Genomic DNA, 18,323 nt, shown 5'->3' with positions numbered 1-18,323 from the left:
CATTTTCAGTAGGTAGAAAGGAAACTGTGAAACTACATACAGTTTGTGATTTCATAGAGTTTGAATACCCAATCTAAAGACTGAATCCTTTGGATTTAAAATATCAAGGAAAAAAATCAGTCTCTGGCTCCAAAGGGTAGAACACCCCGGGAGCAGTATGAAAGGAACATGTGTCCTACATAGCATATTAGCCTGTGAATTTCTTAACTCTCCTCAGCAGTTTGTCAAGCTTCTATTTTAACCAAAAGCAAAGACGTTTTGTTTTACTGTATCCATTACTGTTTCTGAGGGACTAGGTTTGCCCATTTTGTATGCACATACCCTGGACCTGACCTGAAACAGAGAAATGACATGAGAAGTTACCTTGCTATTTTAAATACTACTTTACAGCTTCTCTTAACTTTCACAAAGAAACAAAACAAACAACAAAAAATCTTGATCAAAGTTGATCTTGATCAATCTTGATCAGGTTATTGGGTGGCTCAAGTCATGATCCCAGGGTCCTGGGATCAAGCCCCATGTTGGGCTCCCTGCTCAGCAGGAAGACTGCTTCTCCCTCTCCTACTCCCTCTGCTTGTGTTCTCTGTCGAATAAATAAAAACTTAAAAAAAAAAAAACAGGTTACTTAACCATCACACTATTAAACTACTTAACTTTAGTAAACTATCCTACGGACATACATCATCATCATATCGACTGCATCCCTACAGAACTTATTAAAAATAGTTCAAAGGACTCACACTCTTTGAGGCTGACTAGAGAAAGTGACATTGCTCTGGCCAGCATTTCTCTAGTCACTAAGCAGCCCAGGCACTAAGGGAGCGACTTCACCACCAACAAAAATGTTAAATAAACAAACAAATCTGAAAACCAAATATTTTCTAGATTAGTATAAACAACTGGTTCACTGTATATTATATATGATATGGTCAGTTCCAGTATAAATTAAGGTCAAATTTGGGGTGCCTGGGTGGCTCAGTGGGTTAAAGCCTCTGCCTTTGACTCAGGTCATGATCCTGGGGTCCTGGGATCCAGCCGCATCGGGCTCTCTGCTCAGCAGGGAGCCTGCTTCCTCCTCTCTCTCTGCCTGCCTCTCGGCCTACTGGTGATCTCTATTAAATAAATACATAAAAATCTTTAAATTAAGATCAAATCAGATAAACTATAAAGTATTACCCAACATCGAACCTTGAAAGGTCACTGTGACTAGCACTGTTAACTCAACTTAAAACAAGGAAAATAAATATGACTCACTGATCAAAGAAATCAAATCTAGATGATGCAAGGCAGAAATCAATAATAAAAATCTTGGGGCGCCTGGGTGGCTCAGTGGGTTAAGCCGCTGCCTTCGGCTCAGGTCATGATCTCAGGGTCCTGGGATCGAGTCCCGCGTCAGGCTCTCTGCTCAGCAGGGAGCCTGCTTCCTTCTCTCTCTCTCTCTGCCTGCCTCTCAGTGTACTTGTAATTTCTCTCTGTCAAATAAATAAATAAAATCTTAAAAAAAAAAGAAAAAGAAAAATATTTTAAAAAATAATAATAATAAAAATCTTGGAGCGCCTGGGTGGCTCAGTGGGTTAAAGCCTCTGCCTTCGGCTCAGGTCGTGATCCTGGGGCCCTGGGATCAAGCCCCGCATCAGGCTCTCTGCTCAGCAGGGAGCCTGCTTCCCTTCCTCTCTCTCTCTCTGCCTGACTCTCTGCCTACTTGTGATCTCTCTCTCTGTGTCAAATAAGTAAATAAAATCTTAAATAATAATAATAATAATAATAATAATCTTAGCCCACTGCTTCCTAAATGCCCAGGAAGACCCAAATCCAACTCGGTTTCATCAAACCCACACAGACAGTCGAGGGACCTGCTCGCGGTTCCCTTGTTTCATGCCGCTGGAAATAATGCCTTAGCAAGCAAACATAATGAAGCAAGTCGTATCGTGTTCTTGACCAATTCCAATGCATCTACATGAACATTTTCCCCATCATCTTTATTTATTACTAAATAATTATTACTAAATAATTACCACTTAAACAGACAATATCTTAAATCTGAATATCCTTAAGGAGTCTGCTGAAACACATTGTAAAGAACATTTAGTGAAAATCTGGCATTCTATCTGGTCATTTCTTAGCTAAATAAAAAGGTGCTTTAGCACCAGCCCTATCTACAGACTCAAGATGGAGCTACACAGTAGGATTTTTCAAGAGGTTCTGAAAAGCCCACCTGCTTCAAATGTTTACTCTTACACACTCATCCACCACTCCTGCTCTCTTCCCTCATCCAAACACTCTTAGAATACAGCTGAACTGAAGACATGAACTCAGTGCCCCTGAAGGGTAAAATCTTGAACAAGTCAATGCATCAGCTGCAAGGGGAAGAAGGGGTCTTGGAGAAGAAACTGGTCGCTGGGGTGAGCTAGGAATCCTGCTAAGCTGCTTCACACTGATTCTTCTCATTGAATAGTCCTAACCCTGTTACAGAAGGTGTCCACAACTGCTTCTCCCTCCGCTACACTGGAACTGCTTTGAAGAAATGTTCTGAAGGGAAACCACGTTTAAGTACTACTATCTGGGGGCCCCTGGGTGGCTCAGTGGGTTAAGTCTCTGCCTTCGGCCCAGGACATGATCTCAGGGTCTTGGGATCGAGCCCCGCATCGGGCTCTCTGCTCAGCAGGGAGCCTGCTTTTTTTTTCTCTCTCTCTCTCTGCCTACTTGTGATCTCTCTGTCAAATAAATAAATAAAATCTTAAAAAAAAAGTATTACTATCCGTTAAGCACTTTCCCGACATCTTTAACATACTTTTCAGCTTCCCTGAGGGGATAAGCAGGTATATGACAGGAAGACAGTAACCCAGAGAGGTTACAAGGCCTGAGAAGGGCAGACCCATGTACTGCCTATTCAAGCATGGGTTTCTGTGTAGCATGAGAAGGGAAAGTCTCAGAGCCCTGGGACTTTATGGTTCTAAATTAGATCATCTGTGAGAATGATTCCTTTGTGTTTGCTTAGGCCCAATCTTGATTTCTATGTTTCTGTATGTAAAACTGAAGGAGCCTAAACAATCAGATGTAAATTTCCTCTTGGATAAAACATAGCTATGGTCAAACAAATGTAAACTGAATTACCAAAAATATATATAACAGACAATCAATACAAAAATCTGAAGTTTACCAATGAACGCACAAAAGATGTTTTAGATGAAAAAATACATGATTTTTTGCTCCAAACGTTTTATTATATGTACACCTATTTCTCATATACATAGACACCGTGGCTTAACAGAACAGTAAAGTGACCTACCAACTGGTACTTAGCTAGTGGGAGCATTTAAACTTCTCATTTGTAGTGGAATCTACTTCATGAGCCCTTCTCTAAATCAATTTCAGCAGGTATTATGGACTGAACGTTTGTGTCCTGCCCTCAAATCCACATGTTGAAGCCCTAAGCCCCAATGTGAAGGTACTTGGAAGTGAAGCCTCTAGAAGGTAATCAGAGTCAGGTGAAGTCATGTGGGTAGGGCTCTCGTGATGGAATGAGTACCCTTCTAAGAAGAGACACAGGAGAGCTGACTCCCACCCTCACTCTCTCCCTTGTAAGCATGTATGAGGAGGAGGAGGCCGTGTGAACATATAGGGGCTGGCAGCCATCTGCAAGCCAAGAGCATAGGCCTCAGAATGAAGCCTGCCTTGTATGCACCTTGACCTTGGACTTCCCAGTCTCCAGACTGTGAAAAGTAAATTTCTGTTGTTTAAGCCCCCCAGTCAATGGCAGCCCTGACTAGGACAGGGGTAGAGAAGAACTTTAAATATCACCTACTGACCACCCTCATTTTACGGGGAGGAAAACTGAAGCCCAGGAAAGAAAAGCGACCTGCCTATATTCCAATCATTTAGTATTTAAAATAAATATTCCCAAATTTAGTATTTAAAAAAAAAATCATTTCTCTGCAATATTTACTCTATTAACAGATTTTAAACACTAGGTTACTATAAAATGAAAGGAATGAAAATAAATTTCAAGTTCAGAAAATAATACTGCATGTGTCACAGATTAAATCATTAATCAAATGGACTTAATAACAAAATGATGCCTCCTACCTCTGGCTATCTGAACATCTTTACCATACAGAGATTCCAAGAGGAAACCTCAGCACGCTGAAGCACCAAACCTCTGGAAAAGATGGGCTTATTTCATGGTACGGTCCGACAAGTGGATTTCCCCTCCTAGCTTAATCTGGTTAATTACTTTTTAATTAAATAATAACCACAACGATCAGTACTTCCAACTACAAAGCCATATGGAATTCGGTCCTATCTGCTGAACAAACTATCCTATCAATTTTTTGACCCAACTGGTTCTCTTCACGAAATCAGGTCTTTCCCTCTCCACCTACGAAGGTTTCCACAAGGAATAAATAGCTCTGACCTGTGCACCTTGGTTAGGACTGCTTCTCAAAAATCAACAAATATTATTCTCATTCAAAATAAAAGTATAAAAGCAGATTCGCTGAATCACAAATGGGCCTCAAAGGTTACATTTATAAAGAAGACAACATGCAGTTTTTCATTCACAATTTCAGGCCTGTCTTCCAAACCTTGCACACAGCTCTTTAATTCAACCCACTTTGTTTTATTAAATGCCATATTATGATTTTCCCCATTCAGACTCCAACCAGGCTTCTTGTTGAGGACATGGAAGGAAAACTTAATTATTGCTGCTTCGGTGCATCTAAATTTATTTCATTACCAGAATCAACAGAGTAGGGCCTAGATGCTGTTGCAGAAAGGCAGACGGATATGGAATGTAAACTGCTCCTTCCTCTCCCCTTTCCCCCGCCTACCCCACCCCTCAAAGTTCCAGGGTTGGAAAGCATCCTAACTTCTTTTTTTTTTTTTTTAGCCAGGATGTACTAAAATTAGATGGGAACAAAGGACTGACATTTTCATACTAGAGGGGTGAGGAGAAAACGTGCGCTGGCAGCACCCGCTCCCTTCTCCATTTAGCTCCCTCCCCCGACTCTGCCCAGCTCTGACAAGCAGCATGGAGGGCCAGAGCAGGAGAGCTGCGACCCTCCCAACAGCACTTCGGTTCTGCTAGAGTCACAGACAATAATAAACCGCTTCATCGGTAAGTATGTTAATGAAGAATGAGAAATACAGTTCAAGGTCCCCTTATGCAACAGAGTGTTTTCCTATTTAAGTTCCTCATACAACATCCAGGATACGCTAATCCTAGTTCATGTGTAAATTTTTAGGTATTTGGGAAAACAAATGTGTTAGACTGGCTTTTCTTAAAAAGCTTCTGGACAGCACGCACAACAAAGATCACTCACAAAATACTTATTTTCCGATGCAGTAATAAAAATACATATTTTAAAATATAACGTAAAAGAATTTATCATTTCTTCAGAATAGGCCACTTAGAAATGAAAAAGGTACATTTTGGTTTTTCCCTATCTTCTTCTAAGTAACTGGGCAAGTTATTTGCAATTACTCTAAGGCACAATTGATCTCGCGGTTGTAAGTCTTCCTTACAATAGTATCAGCATGACAAAAGTACATTCTGCCAGCCTCTACATCCAGTTTTTGAAGTCCTACTCCATAAAAGTATGATATTGATACACTGAGGTCCTGCGAATTAGTCCTATCTTTTTAATTTGGTTTCCCTGGGCCTACACTACAGGTCTACACAGTGACAGCTCAAAATTCAGTTAGAGAAGCCCTTTTAATGATTAGTCTAATGCACTGAGTTGTAAAGATTTTTTAAAACTCAGTAAGTACTGACTCAAGCTCTCTTTTTTCCTGGTTACTGGAGCCCATCTTGACATCTAAGCTGGAAATGAATGATCTTTCAACAACACTCCAGGGATTTTGCTAAGGTCATATTCAATCATTCATTAGGCTTCTTACCCCTCGCTTTTCAGAGTTCTATTGTAGAGCTGGTTTTATTCAGCATTTATGTAGCCTGTGGGCTTGGGTATTTGTCTGCTTAATGTTGAGTTTCATTTCTATGCCCCTAACATAGGAACCCATCAATTGACCAAAGAATTTCAAACTATTCTTTTACTTTTCTAACAAATTGCATGGTGTGTATGAAGAATAAATTAGCATTAATTTTCTTCCATTAACTGTTAATAAAACATGCTCATGTGCTCCCCCTTCATCTAAGGACATCTCTGTTTCCTGCCTGACAGAGAAATGACAAGGGTTTCCTAATTTTTTTCCCACTAAACAATTGTCCTTCAACCTACCATGCTCCTGGTCTCCCACAATCAAGCTCTAGGTCATGGGCAGCCTCCTTCCAGTGAAGTGTACTAGACAAGACTCCTTTCAGAGCCCATCAACAACCCCCACACATACAATTAGCTAAAGAGGTTACTACTGTGGAACACAAGACACTTGGTCTCTTACTTTCAAAGCAGAAAGCTCTCTCTGGAGCACGTACACTCTAGCTCACAGTGCCAACAGGAAATCAAACCCAGGCCTCCCCACAGCAGCAGAATGCTGGCCTGGAGAGCAACTGAGTTTTCACATTTGTATATATTTTCATTATGGACTACCAGACACATGCATGCATAAATACGTAAAATAAAATTATTTAAGAAAACATATATCAGAGTCTATTGACATAAGCAGGGATACTCTATTTCTTTGCATACCAAGTTAAGGAAAATTATTTCAAAGGTTAGAGACTAACAAAGGTTCCTTAAAAATTAAGCTTTCTACTATACTCCGGATGAACGTGAATTAAGGTCAACATATACTATATAATATTACAGTATCACAGAAAATTAAAAATAAAAAGTAAACTGAAACACATTATTCACTCAAAGACTTAAAGTCTTTTGTATGGGGTACCAGGGTGGCTCAGTCGGTTACGAGGCTGCCTTTGGCTCAGGTCGTGATCCCAGGGTCCTGGGATCGAGCCCCACGTTGGGCCCTCTGCTCAGCGGAAAGCCTGCTTCTCCCTCTCTCTCTGCCCACCGCTCTGCCTACTTGTGCTCTCTCTCTCTGTCAAATAAATAAATAAAATCTTTTTTAAGAAAACTAAAAATAAAAAATAAATAGAAGTCTTTTGTATACGTTTACCTCCCTTCCTCCCCCCAAATAACAGAAAACTGCATGCATGTCACAGACGAAGAAAGGCCAACTTGCTGCTACTACAATGGGGGGAAAATCAATTCAAGGACAGTTTGTACTTATTTTAAAATGGCTTCAGTCAAGCTGCCAAGAGGAGTGTCAGGTTTGATTCTCATATGCATAAATGCCAGTCCCAAAAAGCAACTCTAACTTGTGCACCTGGCTTAAAACAAAATGTTCTGAAACTTTCTATTTGTTAATTGGTGTAACCCACCCATTCAGCCTCAAATCCCTTGGGACCGGCCGCGCGCTTCCTACACACAGACGCCCTGCTCTGCAGCAGCCCTGCTCTGCAGCAGTAACAGCGTAATGAGAAGCAACAAGGGCACGCAGGCTCTGGAAAGAAACTTCGTTTGCATTTCAAACAAGTTTCCTCAAAATAGGAGTGTCTTTTGATGAAATAAAATTACAATTCCAACTTTTTATGCAGAGAAACCAGCGCTCACTACATAACTCACGCTCCCTTTTATAACCGTATAATTTCTTCCAGTTACCCACACAGTCACGTGCTTTAACGAAACTCAGTTTAACAGTCACATATTTACGACTTGCTTCAGTAACTTGGGGCCGTTTACTGGCCTCGTTTTTTAAAGTGTGGTATTATTTGAAAATACTAATTTAGTGTTCGCATTTTGGGACCTTCCATTTGTTCTAATTTCAACCTCTGAGAGGCTGGCTTCCAGCAGGATTAACTGATAAGGAGAGATCACAAATCCCTTCTCCTGATCTTAGCAACAGCTCCATGATTCCCCCAAATCCTTCTTCTCTGCAAATGGAACATACATCCCCCGCCACAAGGGTGACTCGAGGAGCTTTTCAACAAAGGCCCACTCCAAGCTATCGGTGAATCAAACCCAGTGCCTCAGTCTGGAGCACAGAAAGCCCTTTCTGTTAGAGTGATGCTTGAAAATACCAGACGTAACAACTCAAAATTCTAAAAAAAAGTACTTCCACACTACTGTTCTATTTGATATCAAGGAACAGTAATATGAAAAAACAACAAAGAGCAGATCTCCTCAATAAATTATGAACTGTTTTCCTGTGGTTTAAGATCCTTTGCCTAATTTGTAACATTAACGCAATTTTTTGGTAAGTTTAAATCACATATATTTTGAAGGAACTCCTCACTCTTTACATGTTAAAAATTAAAGGTTTTCAAACAATGTTATTTGTGTTGAAAGCTTTTGTAAATGTCTTCAGTTATCTTGTGCAAGGCAGGTAGTAATCTTAACGGCTGATTAATGTTGATTTAAATCAAGCCCCTCTGCTCCCCGTACTCCTGCCCCCATTCAGACACAAAAAGAAAAGAAAAAAGGATTATAATGCTAGACTTACTCGTTACTAGGTTAACATTTGCCAAACAAAAATCCAACCAATCCAAAAAGTTGAAAATCATCAAAAACTGTATCACTTTAAAATCTGTATTGTGGCTCCAATATGAAAATATTATCCCAAATACAAAACTGGCATTATATATTAACATCTCTCTTCAAAAACATTAACAAATAAACTTTCTCTTTCTAATTAGCCCTAACTAAAATATCTTTGTCCCCACGTCCTCAAAGGCTTATATATACTTATAGCCTACACCACCCTTTCCCGAAAGAATGCCACTATTCAGTTCTTGGTTAGGCAAGTCCGTTAAGACAAAAGGGAGATGGAGAAAAGTAGGGAAGGATGACGCACTAACTCACGGGCCACAGACCAACACTGTCACAACAAGGAGCTGCAGAACTCTTGAAAATTCGACTATTCGATTTCTCTGACAGTGTCTTCTCTGGACCAGTCCTGGTTCCCCTACTGAACTGCAGGTACCAATAAAGCAAAGACTTAGAGGAGGCAGAGGGGCTAATATGCTAGAGGAAGAGAATGGGTTTTAGTCAGACCCAAAGAATCCTTCCTGGCTCCATCCTACACTAGCTTTTTTGTTGTTGTTGTTGTTGTTGTTTTAAGATTTTATTTTGGGACGCCTGGGTGGCTCAGTTGGTTAAGTGGCTGCCTTCGGCTCAGGTTATGATCCTAAGGTCCTGGAATTGAGTCCTGAATCGGGCTCCGTGCTCAGCAAGAATCCTGCTTCTCCCTTTCCCTGCTGCTCCCCCTGTCTGTGCTCTCTCTCTCTGACAAACAAAATCTTTAAAATCAATAAATAAAGATTTATTTTTAAGTAATCTCTCTATCCAATGTGGGGCTTGAACTCACAACCCCGAGATCATGTTGCATGCTCTACCAACTGAGCCAGTCAGGTGCCCCAGTATTAGCCCTTCGGTATGAAGAAACCGGAATAAGTTAATACATACCTTGAGAAGATATCTAGAGGATTCAGTGACTTAATACTATAATGTAACTTAACACGGTGCTAGCAGATAATAGGATTTGTTAGCTGTCTTTCCTACTTCCTGTTTATCCTTCGCGGTGTGTAAAAGGCCATCAGCAGCAAAATACAAGCTCAATAAATATTTCTTGATCAACTCATACATTTATCTGATTTTGTTTAATTATACACTTGAAAACTAAGGGACTTTTCTCAGGTATTAAAAATTTTTTTTAAATAACCACCATTCAACCCAAAATATTATACTTATTATGTTTCATAGACAGTTTAATAAAACGCTAAGAAAGTTGGTGTTTATTATTCTCGCCCTGGAGTAGTTTCATCAAATCTTAATGAGCAGCTATATTCGATTCAACTTTTCCAAGGCACAAAAACCAAGAATACATGCTTTCTGTAAATTCATTTACTGCTTTAAGGTTTTTGACTGTTCAGCAGTTACAGAAAATTTTTTTAAATCAAAGAGAAAAATACATCTCAAATACAAAAGAAAACTTTAAATGGTTCTTGGTTGGTCTCTAAAACTCAACCGCTCACATGTTCATATTCTTACCAACCCATTTCATCTCTTCAACATGTGCAGCCTGGGTACTTACTAAGCATTTATTTGCACTGGCATTTTCTGTGTCAGGTTAACTTTGATGTGGAGCTTCTTAATGAAGCTAACTGAATTTGTCCAGTGGAAAGTCTCACGTTTTCTGGAAAACCAATGCCGTTACACTGTTTCCAGATCTGCCTCCAAAGCTGAACGTGGGTGTTGGCAGCTCTTCGAAAAGTTCAAACCCTGTCAGACAAGATTAAAATACTTTTAATAGGGACTGAATCCCACAGTTAAGGGAAATTTGTATGAACAATGTACTTGCAAACCTTTTTTATAAAACTATTAACTGTGACGGAATTTCACTTGATAATTTTTCAGTTCTACTGTGTGCACAGAGTGCATACACACTAACGCTTGAAACTGAACAAGGAACAGACGAGCCCCAAATCAAATTGCAGAAAAGAGGCTTTCCATCCATTCCTCTTTCCCCCACTTCCTGTCTACGATCCCTACACTCCGCCTCTCCCCAGACTGCTGCACCATCGCACTTGGAGGAAGCAGCCATCACGTGCTGAGGTCTTCCCAGGATTCGGGCACTGTTCTGAGGGGTTTATATGTAGTAACTCGATCCACATCACACATATAAATGTACTTAATACAGAGGGGTCAAACAATGTGGAAATCAAGATGCATTTGTAGAAGATGAAAAAGTTCTGGAGATGGACAGTGCTCGTGGCTGAACAAAAATGGGAAAGAACTTAATGTCACAGAACCATACGCTTTAAAATGGCTAAACGGTAAATCTTACCTTGTATATATTTTACCACGACAAAAAAAAAGAGTTTGTAAACAAAAACCAAGATCTAGACTGAACTAATGAAGGATCTGGGAAGAAAAGGAAGTAGTAACTTTCAAAGCAGCACAGTGTGACTTAAAAATTAATGTGGATTCAAGAGTCCTGGGTTCAAGTTCCAGCTCTACCACTTACTAGGTGAAAGATATGCTGCCGGGACCCTCAGTTTCTATGCAAGGAGGTTACACATTACAACGCCCCTACCTACCTCACAGTGATTTTGCAAAGATCAAAATAAGATAACACAGTATTTTCCTGAACTATAAAATGAAATGGAAAGTTAACATTTCATTATTTAGTTTTGAAAAACTAAGATAAGCAAGGCTGAAGTTAACCATGGTTTTCCCTAAGCGATGGGACTATTAGTGTGGAGGGTAGATTTTTTTCCTGCAAGGTGGGGGTGTCTGCATTCTGGAAGCTTCCTTGCCTTGAGCTTCAGCTGAACTAACTCTTATAAACAGAAAAAATATAAAAGGATATATATTGGGGCACCTGGGTGGCTCAGTGGGTTAAAGCCTCTGCCTTCGGCTCAGGTCATGATCCCAGGGTTCTGGGATCGAGCCCCGCATGGGGCTCTCTGCTCGGCAGGGAGCCTGCTTCCTCCTCTCTCTCTGCCTGCTTCTCTGCCTACTTGTGATCTCTGTCTGGCAAATAGATAAAATCTTAAAAAAAAAAAAAAAAAGATTAAATTAAATAAAATCTTAAATAAAAAAAGAGATATATATTAGTATCAACTGTGATTCTAATTCATATTCTTCATCAAACTTCATCAAATCTTAACAAGTATCTATAAATCAAAATGCTCATTAAAACTGATAAGAAAACTTCTCCAAAGAGGGACAGGTCTTTTATTTATTTATTTATTTATTTTTAAGATTTTATTTATTTATTTGACAGACATGCAGGCAGAGAGAGAGAGGAGGAAGCAGACTCCCTGCTGAGCAGAGAGCCTGATGCGGGGCTCTGATCCCAGGATCCTGGGATCATGACCTGAGCCGAAGGCAGAGGCTTTAACCCACTGAGCCACCCAGGCGCCCCGGGACAGGTCTTTTAAATAACATGATGTCTCTTAACGCTGGAAAACATAGTCACCGTGGTGGATATATGGGTACAGACTCTATCTTTTTTCTGTAATTTCTACGCATGTTTAAAATACTTCGTAATGGAAACGTTCAAGAGAAAATGGAGGGGCACCTGGGTGGCTCACTGATTAAGCGTCTGCCTTCAGCTCAGGTCATGATCCCAGGGTGCTGGGATCGAGCCCCACATCAGGCTCCCTGATGTGGGAAGCCTGCTTCTCCCTCTCCCACTCCCCCTGCTATGTTCCCTTTCTCACTTTGTCTCTTTGTGTCAAATAAATAAGATCTTTAAAAAGAGAGAGAGAGAAAATGGAACTGTCTGTGTGAATTCTCCAAGACTAATCTTTTAACTCTTTGGACTAACCTACAGAATTGAAGTGCTTATATTTTAATAAATAACAGACCGAAATTTTAAAGTGGTTGTAAGCCAATGATAAGTAATAAATCATTTTAGTTATTTTAACCTATATCCTTCATGTTGGGGTTATTGACATTCTTCAATCTTTTTCTTAACAAATCTGGATTATTTATGCAGTAAAACAGGTTTTCTGGAGTTGTTTTTAACTCAGTAGTTTTAAGAAAGTAAAGTTCCTTGGACATCAAATTAGAACATCCCACTATCTGGCAAATGATTCAAGTAATCCCCACCAAAACAAATGACATCACAAAATGTTTATATAAATAGCGCTATAAAGGAAAAATACAAGATTTATTTCAACAGTTTTGTTTCAAATAAGGAAAGAAGCAAAGAACCTTAAAAGACTGTCACAGGGACCACAGAAGCCAGTCGCGAGAAGCCACTGGCAAGCCCCTGGGCAGTGATGCATGTATTCATTTAGCGTTCTATCTCTAACTCCAAACACCATATTCTCAAACAGATGCCTAAAAAATGTCCTCAATTCTATGTATTTATTTAACATTTCCTGTTGTAACATTTTGCTGAAATTCTGTATTAAGCTCTGAAAGTGAACATAACTTTAAAGTAGTTCTCAGACACAGACACAATTTTAAGCACACTTTACCAGGCTAACGTCTGTTCCTCATTATCAAAGACAGACAAATATGTTTTTGTCTGGTGGTTCCAAGGGTAAAAGAGAACACCTGTATTTAAAAACCAGGAAAGAAACTTGCCCTACACAGTGTTAACTTAAGTTAAAACTGTCAAGCTTCAGGAAAAAGGAAAGACTATGGATACAGGGCCTCAGCAGTTCTAAACGAAACAAATTTAACATGGAAGATAGTAAAATTAATGGCATGAAATACAAGACAATAAATCATATATAATTCTTGTTTTCCAGAGGCAAGAGTAATGAAACCACAAGCTCACATTTCAAGCTTCAAACACTTCAAGTTTTACATTATATAACCTGCCGAAGTCACTGAATGCACACAGAAGGACATGTGTTAATTGTTCTCCCTCCTACTGCCTATTCCCTTATTACCAAAACGAAAACAAACTCTAAGATAAAAGTACATGCAAATAGTTATAAATTCATTTCCCATCAGCTTGTGGCAACTGAGATTCAAAATTTAACACAAATTTAGTACCATATCATCTTAATAGTCCATATTCCACATAATATAATCTTCCATATCATATTAATATTCCATCCTAAAAATCCCTCCCCTTTCTTTAACAAAACTTCATGCTAATCTTAAAAAGAGTCTGTGAAAAAAAACAAGCAAATACTAGTCCTGGATTGTCAAGGTACTTTCCCAGAAATGCCTGTGCACTACATGAACAAACTGGCAGGTAAAATACTCCTTTAAACATGTAAGAACAGTCTGCCAATGAACTCAAAATATTTGTGCATAGATTACAGATTCTCAGTTCTCACAAGATTCCCACGTAGTAGACACAGCACTAATTATAATTTCTTAACAGGGCAAGAAAGGATCCTGTCTTGGCACCAAAACCTTGAAAAAGGTAGAGCTGTCCTCAAGAATTAACAGGAAGCGGGGGGAGGGGGTTTGGGAGAAGGGGGTGGGATTATGGACATTGGAAAGGGTATGTGCTTTGGTGAGTGCTGTGAAGTGTGTAAACCTGGTGATTCACAGACCTGTACCCTTGGGTATAAAAATATATGTTTATAAAAAATAAAAAATTTAAAAAAATAATAAATAAAAAATAATAATAAAAAAAAGAAATGCAAATTAAAAACACATGCCTATTAGAATGGCTATAATAAAGATAATAATAAACACAGAAAAAAAAAAGAATTAACAGGAAGCATTTCTACTACAAAGTCCCTACATTTTTTCTGTGCAACATTAAAAATAATTGTTCTATGTACAATGAAAAGATAAATCCTAAATACCCAAATGACCATTAGCAAGACACAGAAAGTATTTAGAAACTACAAAGTCTCATGTCAGATTTTTCAAAATACTGCTCCCATTTGCATATGACTGATTACTATTACTGCTGATGACCAGTCTATCAGTATACTAGTCCGAAGCACAATGTATATGCTTTCTGTTTGAGTCTCTAAATAAGAGATTATATAGCTTAAATGAAGAACTTAACTTTTATAGACTCATAAATGTTAGTACCTCACTGCCAGGATTTCTTGGAAAATTTTGGAAAGGACTCTGGATCTCAGGATATTATTTCTTTGTCCCTTGCCTATACAGTTAAAAGAGAAGAAAAGCGGGCAGTTCCCACAAACGGAACAGTAAAACACTGTAACACCAAGGGGGAAAAAAAAAAACATTGAAATACATGAAACCCGAAGTAAGCACACATTAACAACACGTGGCCATTTACCTTCACTGAATTCATCTAGCAATTCTTCCTTGGTCCAATTGCAAGAGGTTATTAGAAAAAAGCCTTTCACGTTCAACGCCCCAGACAGGGATTTCACATACTGCTTCCTCTTCTCAATCGCATTGTCAGGATTAAGGCTTATGGCATCAAAAGTTCCTTTGTCAATACAAATATGAAATCCAGACAGCTTTGTGGAAAGATTCAAAAAGTCTTCTACCTATATTAAAAATCAATGTCTTTATGAGAACAATTAACACACAATCTCTCCTGAATTCAAGTGACAATCTGTAAAAGATTACAGATAAAAATACCAATGAATTATGATGGCATTTTACATATAATAAATATATTTTCAACTTTATAGCTAACTTTTATGTGCTTCATTCTAAGATCATTAAAGCTAACATTAGTGGGAGACTAACACTGTTTCCTGGACATTCCAAATCTCTACAAATTTGGAAACAAATCAAAGCCAGGTGTACGGCCTAATAATACCAGCACATAACAGAGCCTCCAAGCCCAGCTTATGAAAGTTATTTCCATCAAAAGTAGAATATTTGACATGTTCTTAAAGATGACAAAAACTATGCTGAACTCAAAACGGGTCATTAGAAATACGATGATTTTGGGCGCCTGGGTGGCTCAGTGGGTTAAGCCACTGCCTTCGGCTCAGGTCATGATCACAGGGTCCTGGGATCGAGTCCCGCATCGGGCTCTCTGCTCAGCAGGGAGCCTGCTTCCTCCTCTCTCTCTCTCTCTGCCTGCCTCTCTGCCTACTTGTGACCTCTCTCTGTCAAATAAATAAATAAATAAAATCTTAAAAAAAAAAAAATTAAAAAAAAAAAAAAGAAAGAAATACAATGATTTTTAGCTGATATGATTACCAGTTACGTGACTCAAAGTAAACTCAGTAAAATCAGAAGTTGCTCAGCCCTGACCAGCAGCTCAGCAAGAACTATAGGATAAAATGAATGGCATAAAGCTTAAGAAATCAGAAGACTGGGGCGCCTGGGTGGCTCAGTGGGTTAAAGCCTCTGCCTTTGGCTTAGGTCATGATCCCAGGGACCTGGGATAGAGCCCCACATCGGGCTCTCTGCTCGGCAGGGAGCCTGCTTCCCTTCCTCTCTCTGCCTGCCTCTCTGTCTACTTGTAATCTCTGTCAAATAAATAAATAAAATCTTTTAAGAAAAAAAAAAAAAGGAAAGAAATCAGAGGACTATTTAAACTGCAGTTACTTAACTTTATAAATACCATGCAGTTTAGGTTGTGGAAGTCACACATCAGCATATCATTCATTTTCAATAACCTATTAGTATATTTTAAGCACCTGAGCCAGTGATCCGCCACAATTTCATTTAATACAATACTTCGTCAGTGTACTTAATTCTGAAAAGCTACTTTGAAAAACTGAGCAACTAGCTATTATTCATACAACCTTAATACATTAATCATAAACACTGTATTACCTAAAACCCTTTGATTTTAAAATGTGGATCTTTATGTTTATCTACATTAGAACATGGTTTCTTTTCTCCGCCCTCACACCAAAGTATTCATTATACCTGAAGCAAAGGATGACCACTATTCTTAGGAGCTAAGTTTAGAGAGGGTCCTATCTGAAACACCTGTATCAAAGTTCCCGTTCATTCAACAAGTATGTCGTGAACACCTATTAAATGCAGGGATTTCTCAGTCACTGAGAATATAATAGTAAACAAAAAAAGAAAGTGTCCGTGTATGAGAATATATCTTATGTTCTCTAAGGGAGAAACAACAAATAAATAAGCTAAACAAATAACTTTAGATGAAGTGCTTTGAAGACAACAGAAACAGAATAATAAACACAGTGAGTGACAGGGAAGAGAGATGTTTTGGAAAAGGAGTCAGGAAAGGTCTCAGAAGGTGGTATCTGAGCACAGATGTGACTGATGAGAATGAGCCAAACAAGCTCAGATCTGGGGCAAGAATATTCCAGAGAGAGCAGGTAGAAAGACTGGAAAAGAACAGGCCCGACATGTTTCAGGAGCAGAAAGCAACCCAGTGTGACTGGAATACTGGTGAGAAGAGGAAACCAGGTGAGAAAGGAGGGGCTTTGTAAGGGGGGTGGGGACTCGGATTCCATTCTCAATGCAACGGGGACATTTTTAAAGATCACTCTGCTTGCCCTGTGGTAACAGAGGGTGGCAAGAGGAGCAATGGAGAGGCCACGCAAGAGGCCACCGCAGCCACGGAGGCAAGAAATGATGGCGGCTCGGACTTCGGAGGGCACAGAGGAAACAGCAAGGAATGGGCACGTGCCTGATACACTCTGAAGATAAAACCAACAGAAGGAGACACAGGACTTAAGGCAAAGAGAAGCATCAAGGATGACTCTTCCGGTTTTAAGTTAATACAACAGGTGAATGGTGGTATCAGTAACAGAAATGGAAAGACGGCAGTAAAGCAGGTTTAAAGAGAAAGTAGGAGTTTCCTTTTGGACTAAATGAGAGACTACTGCTATCTAGGCAGAACTGTAAAATATGCAGTTTTTAAGTCATTCTAGAGCTCAGGGCACCTGGGTGGCTCAGTTGGTTAAGCAACTGCCTTCAGCTCACGTCATGATCCTGGAGTCCCAGGATCGAGTACCCACATCAGGCTCCCAGCTCCACGGGGAGTCTGCTTCTCCCTCTCATCTTCTCCCCTCTCATGCTCTCTCTCTCACACACTCTCTCTCAAATGAATAAACAAAATCTCTAAAAGGTAAAAATAAAAATAAATAAATAAATCATTCTAAAGCTCAGAGAAGCCTGGGCTAGATCTATAAATCCAAGAGTCATCATCTCCTTATGGATCACAGGACACAAAAATAAACGAACTAATCTTCGGTGGCACTACACCACTTTACGTATCTACAACTTTTGGACCTAGTTAATTCAAAGTTAGCGGCCAGTATTTGTGTGTGTTCACAAACATGAGAATTAACACACTCATACATAAGGAAGAGGAGAAAATAACTTCCCCAAGCTGACTAGACTGAAAATTTTCAGTTACTTAAAGATGTTTCAATTTGGGTTATTTATAATTAATCCTTAATTTACAAGTTCAAAGATATTGTTAGCAAATATACTCTAGAAATGCTTAAACTTTATAACTTATATTTTAAAAAATTTATAGTAATATAATAGTTACCTTCAACTTAATGTTAGATAAACCCTCTTTCTCTATAATACTTCCAGAAAGCTGTATTGCAGAAGGTGAATAATCAATTCCGGTAATATCAGAGAAACCAAATTTTGCCTAGAGACAGAGAAACAATTTTATACTTTAGTTTAAAATAAAGTTTTAACATACTGCTTTGCTTATGAATTGTAACATTCCTTTAGGACTAGGACTGCTTTATTTACATAATAGATCAAGTGACATATACTATCCAATAATCTACAGTTTAAATTTTATTGTAGAATCTAAATAGACACTAAGAGTTCAAATTTATATCAAGTGACAATTCATTTGTTTTTATAGTATTTGGTTTCTATTCCAAAAGAAAATTCATTCTCTCAAAGATAATGAGAATGTACATGTAATATTTTTGCCTTCAAGCAGAAAAATGTAACATGAAACTTCTGATGTTGACATGCTCTAATTCA

General features: G+C 38.9%; 1 protein-coding gene across 6 annotated transcripts in view; it reads right to left on the bottom strand.

The window, feature by feature from the left end:
- Window positions 1–18,323, bottom strand: part of EEF1AKMT2 (EEF1A lysine methyltransferase 2) — a 71,143-nt gene that overhangs the window by 37,096 nt on the left and 15,724 nt on the right. For 3 of the 6 annotated variants that reach the window (XM_045068449.1, XM_004751746.3, XM_013055720.2), the window contains exons 4-6: window positions 17,866–17,973; window positions 14,698–14,914; window positions 9,846–10,241 (exon numbers count right to left, since the gene is read on the bottom strand). In XM_045068449.1, the coding sequence (XP_044924384.1) occupies window positions 10,147–10,241; window positions 14,698–14,914; window positions 17,866–17,973 (420 nt within the window). In that variant the 3' untranslated portion in view covers window positions 9,846–10,146. Of the gene's footprint in view, window positions 1–9,845; window positions 10,242–14,697; window positions 14,915–17,865; window positions 17,974–18,323 lie in introns of those variants that run through there. The other 3 variants (XR_006603118.1, XM_045068450.1, XM_013055721.2) reach the window with 3 other exon arrangements.

This window comes from Mustela putorius, unplaced genomic scaffold (assembly GCF_011764305.1).
Source record: "Mustela putorius furo isolate JIRA1106 unplaced genomic scaffold, ASM1176430v1.1 tig00003909_pilon_pilon_pilon, whole genome shotgun sequence".
Taxonomy (NCBI): Eukaryota; Metazoa; Chordata; class Mammalia; order Carnivora; family Mustelidae; genus Mustela; species Mustela putorius.
The sequence above is the reverse complement of the archived record's forward strand: the minus strand, read 5'-3'. Positions and strand labels throughout refer to the sequence as shown.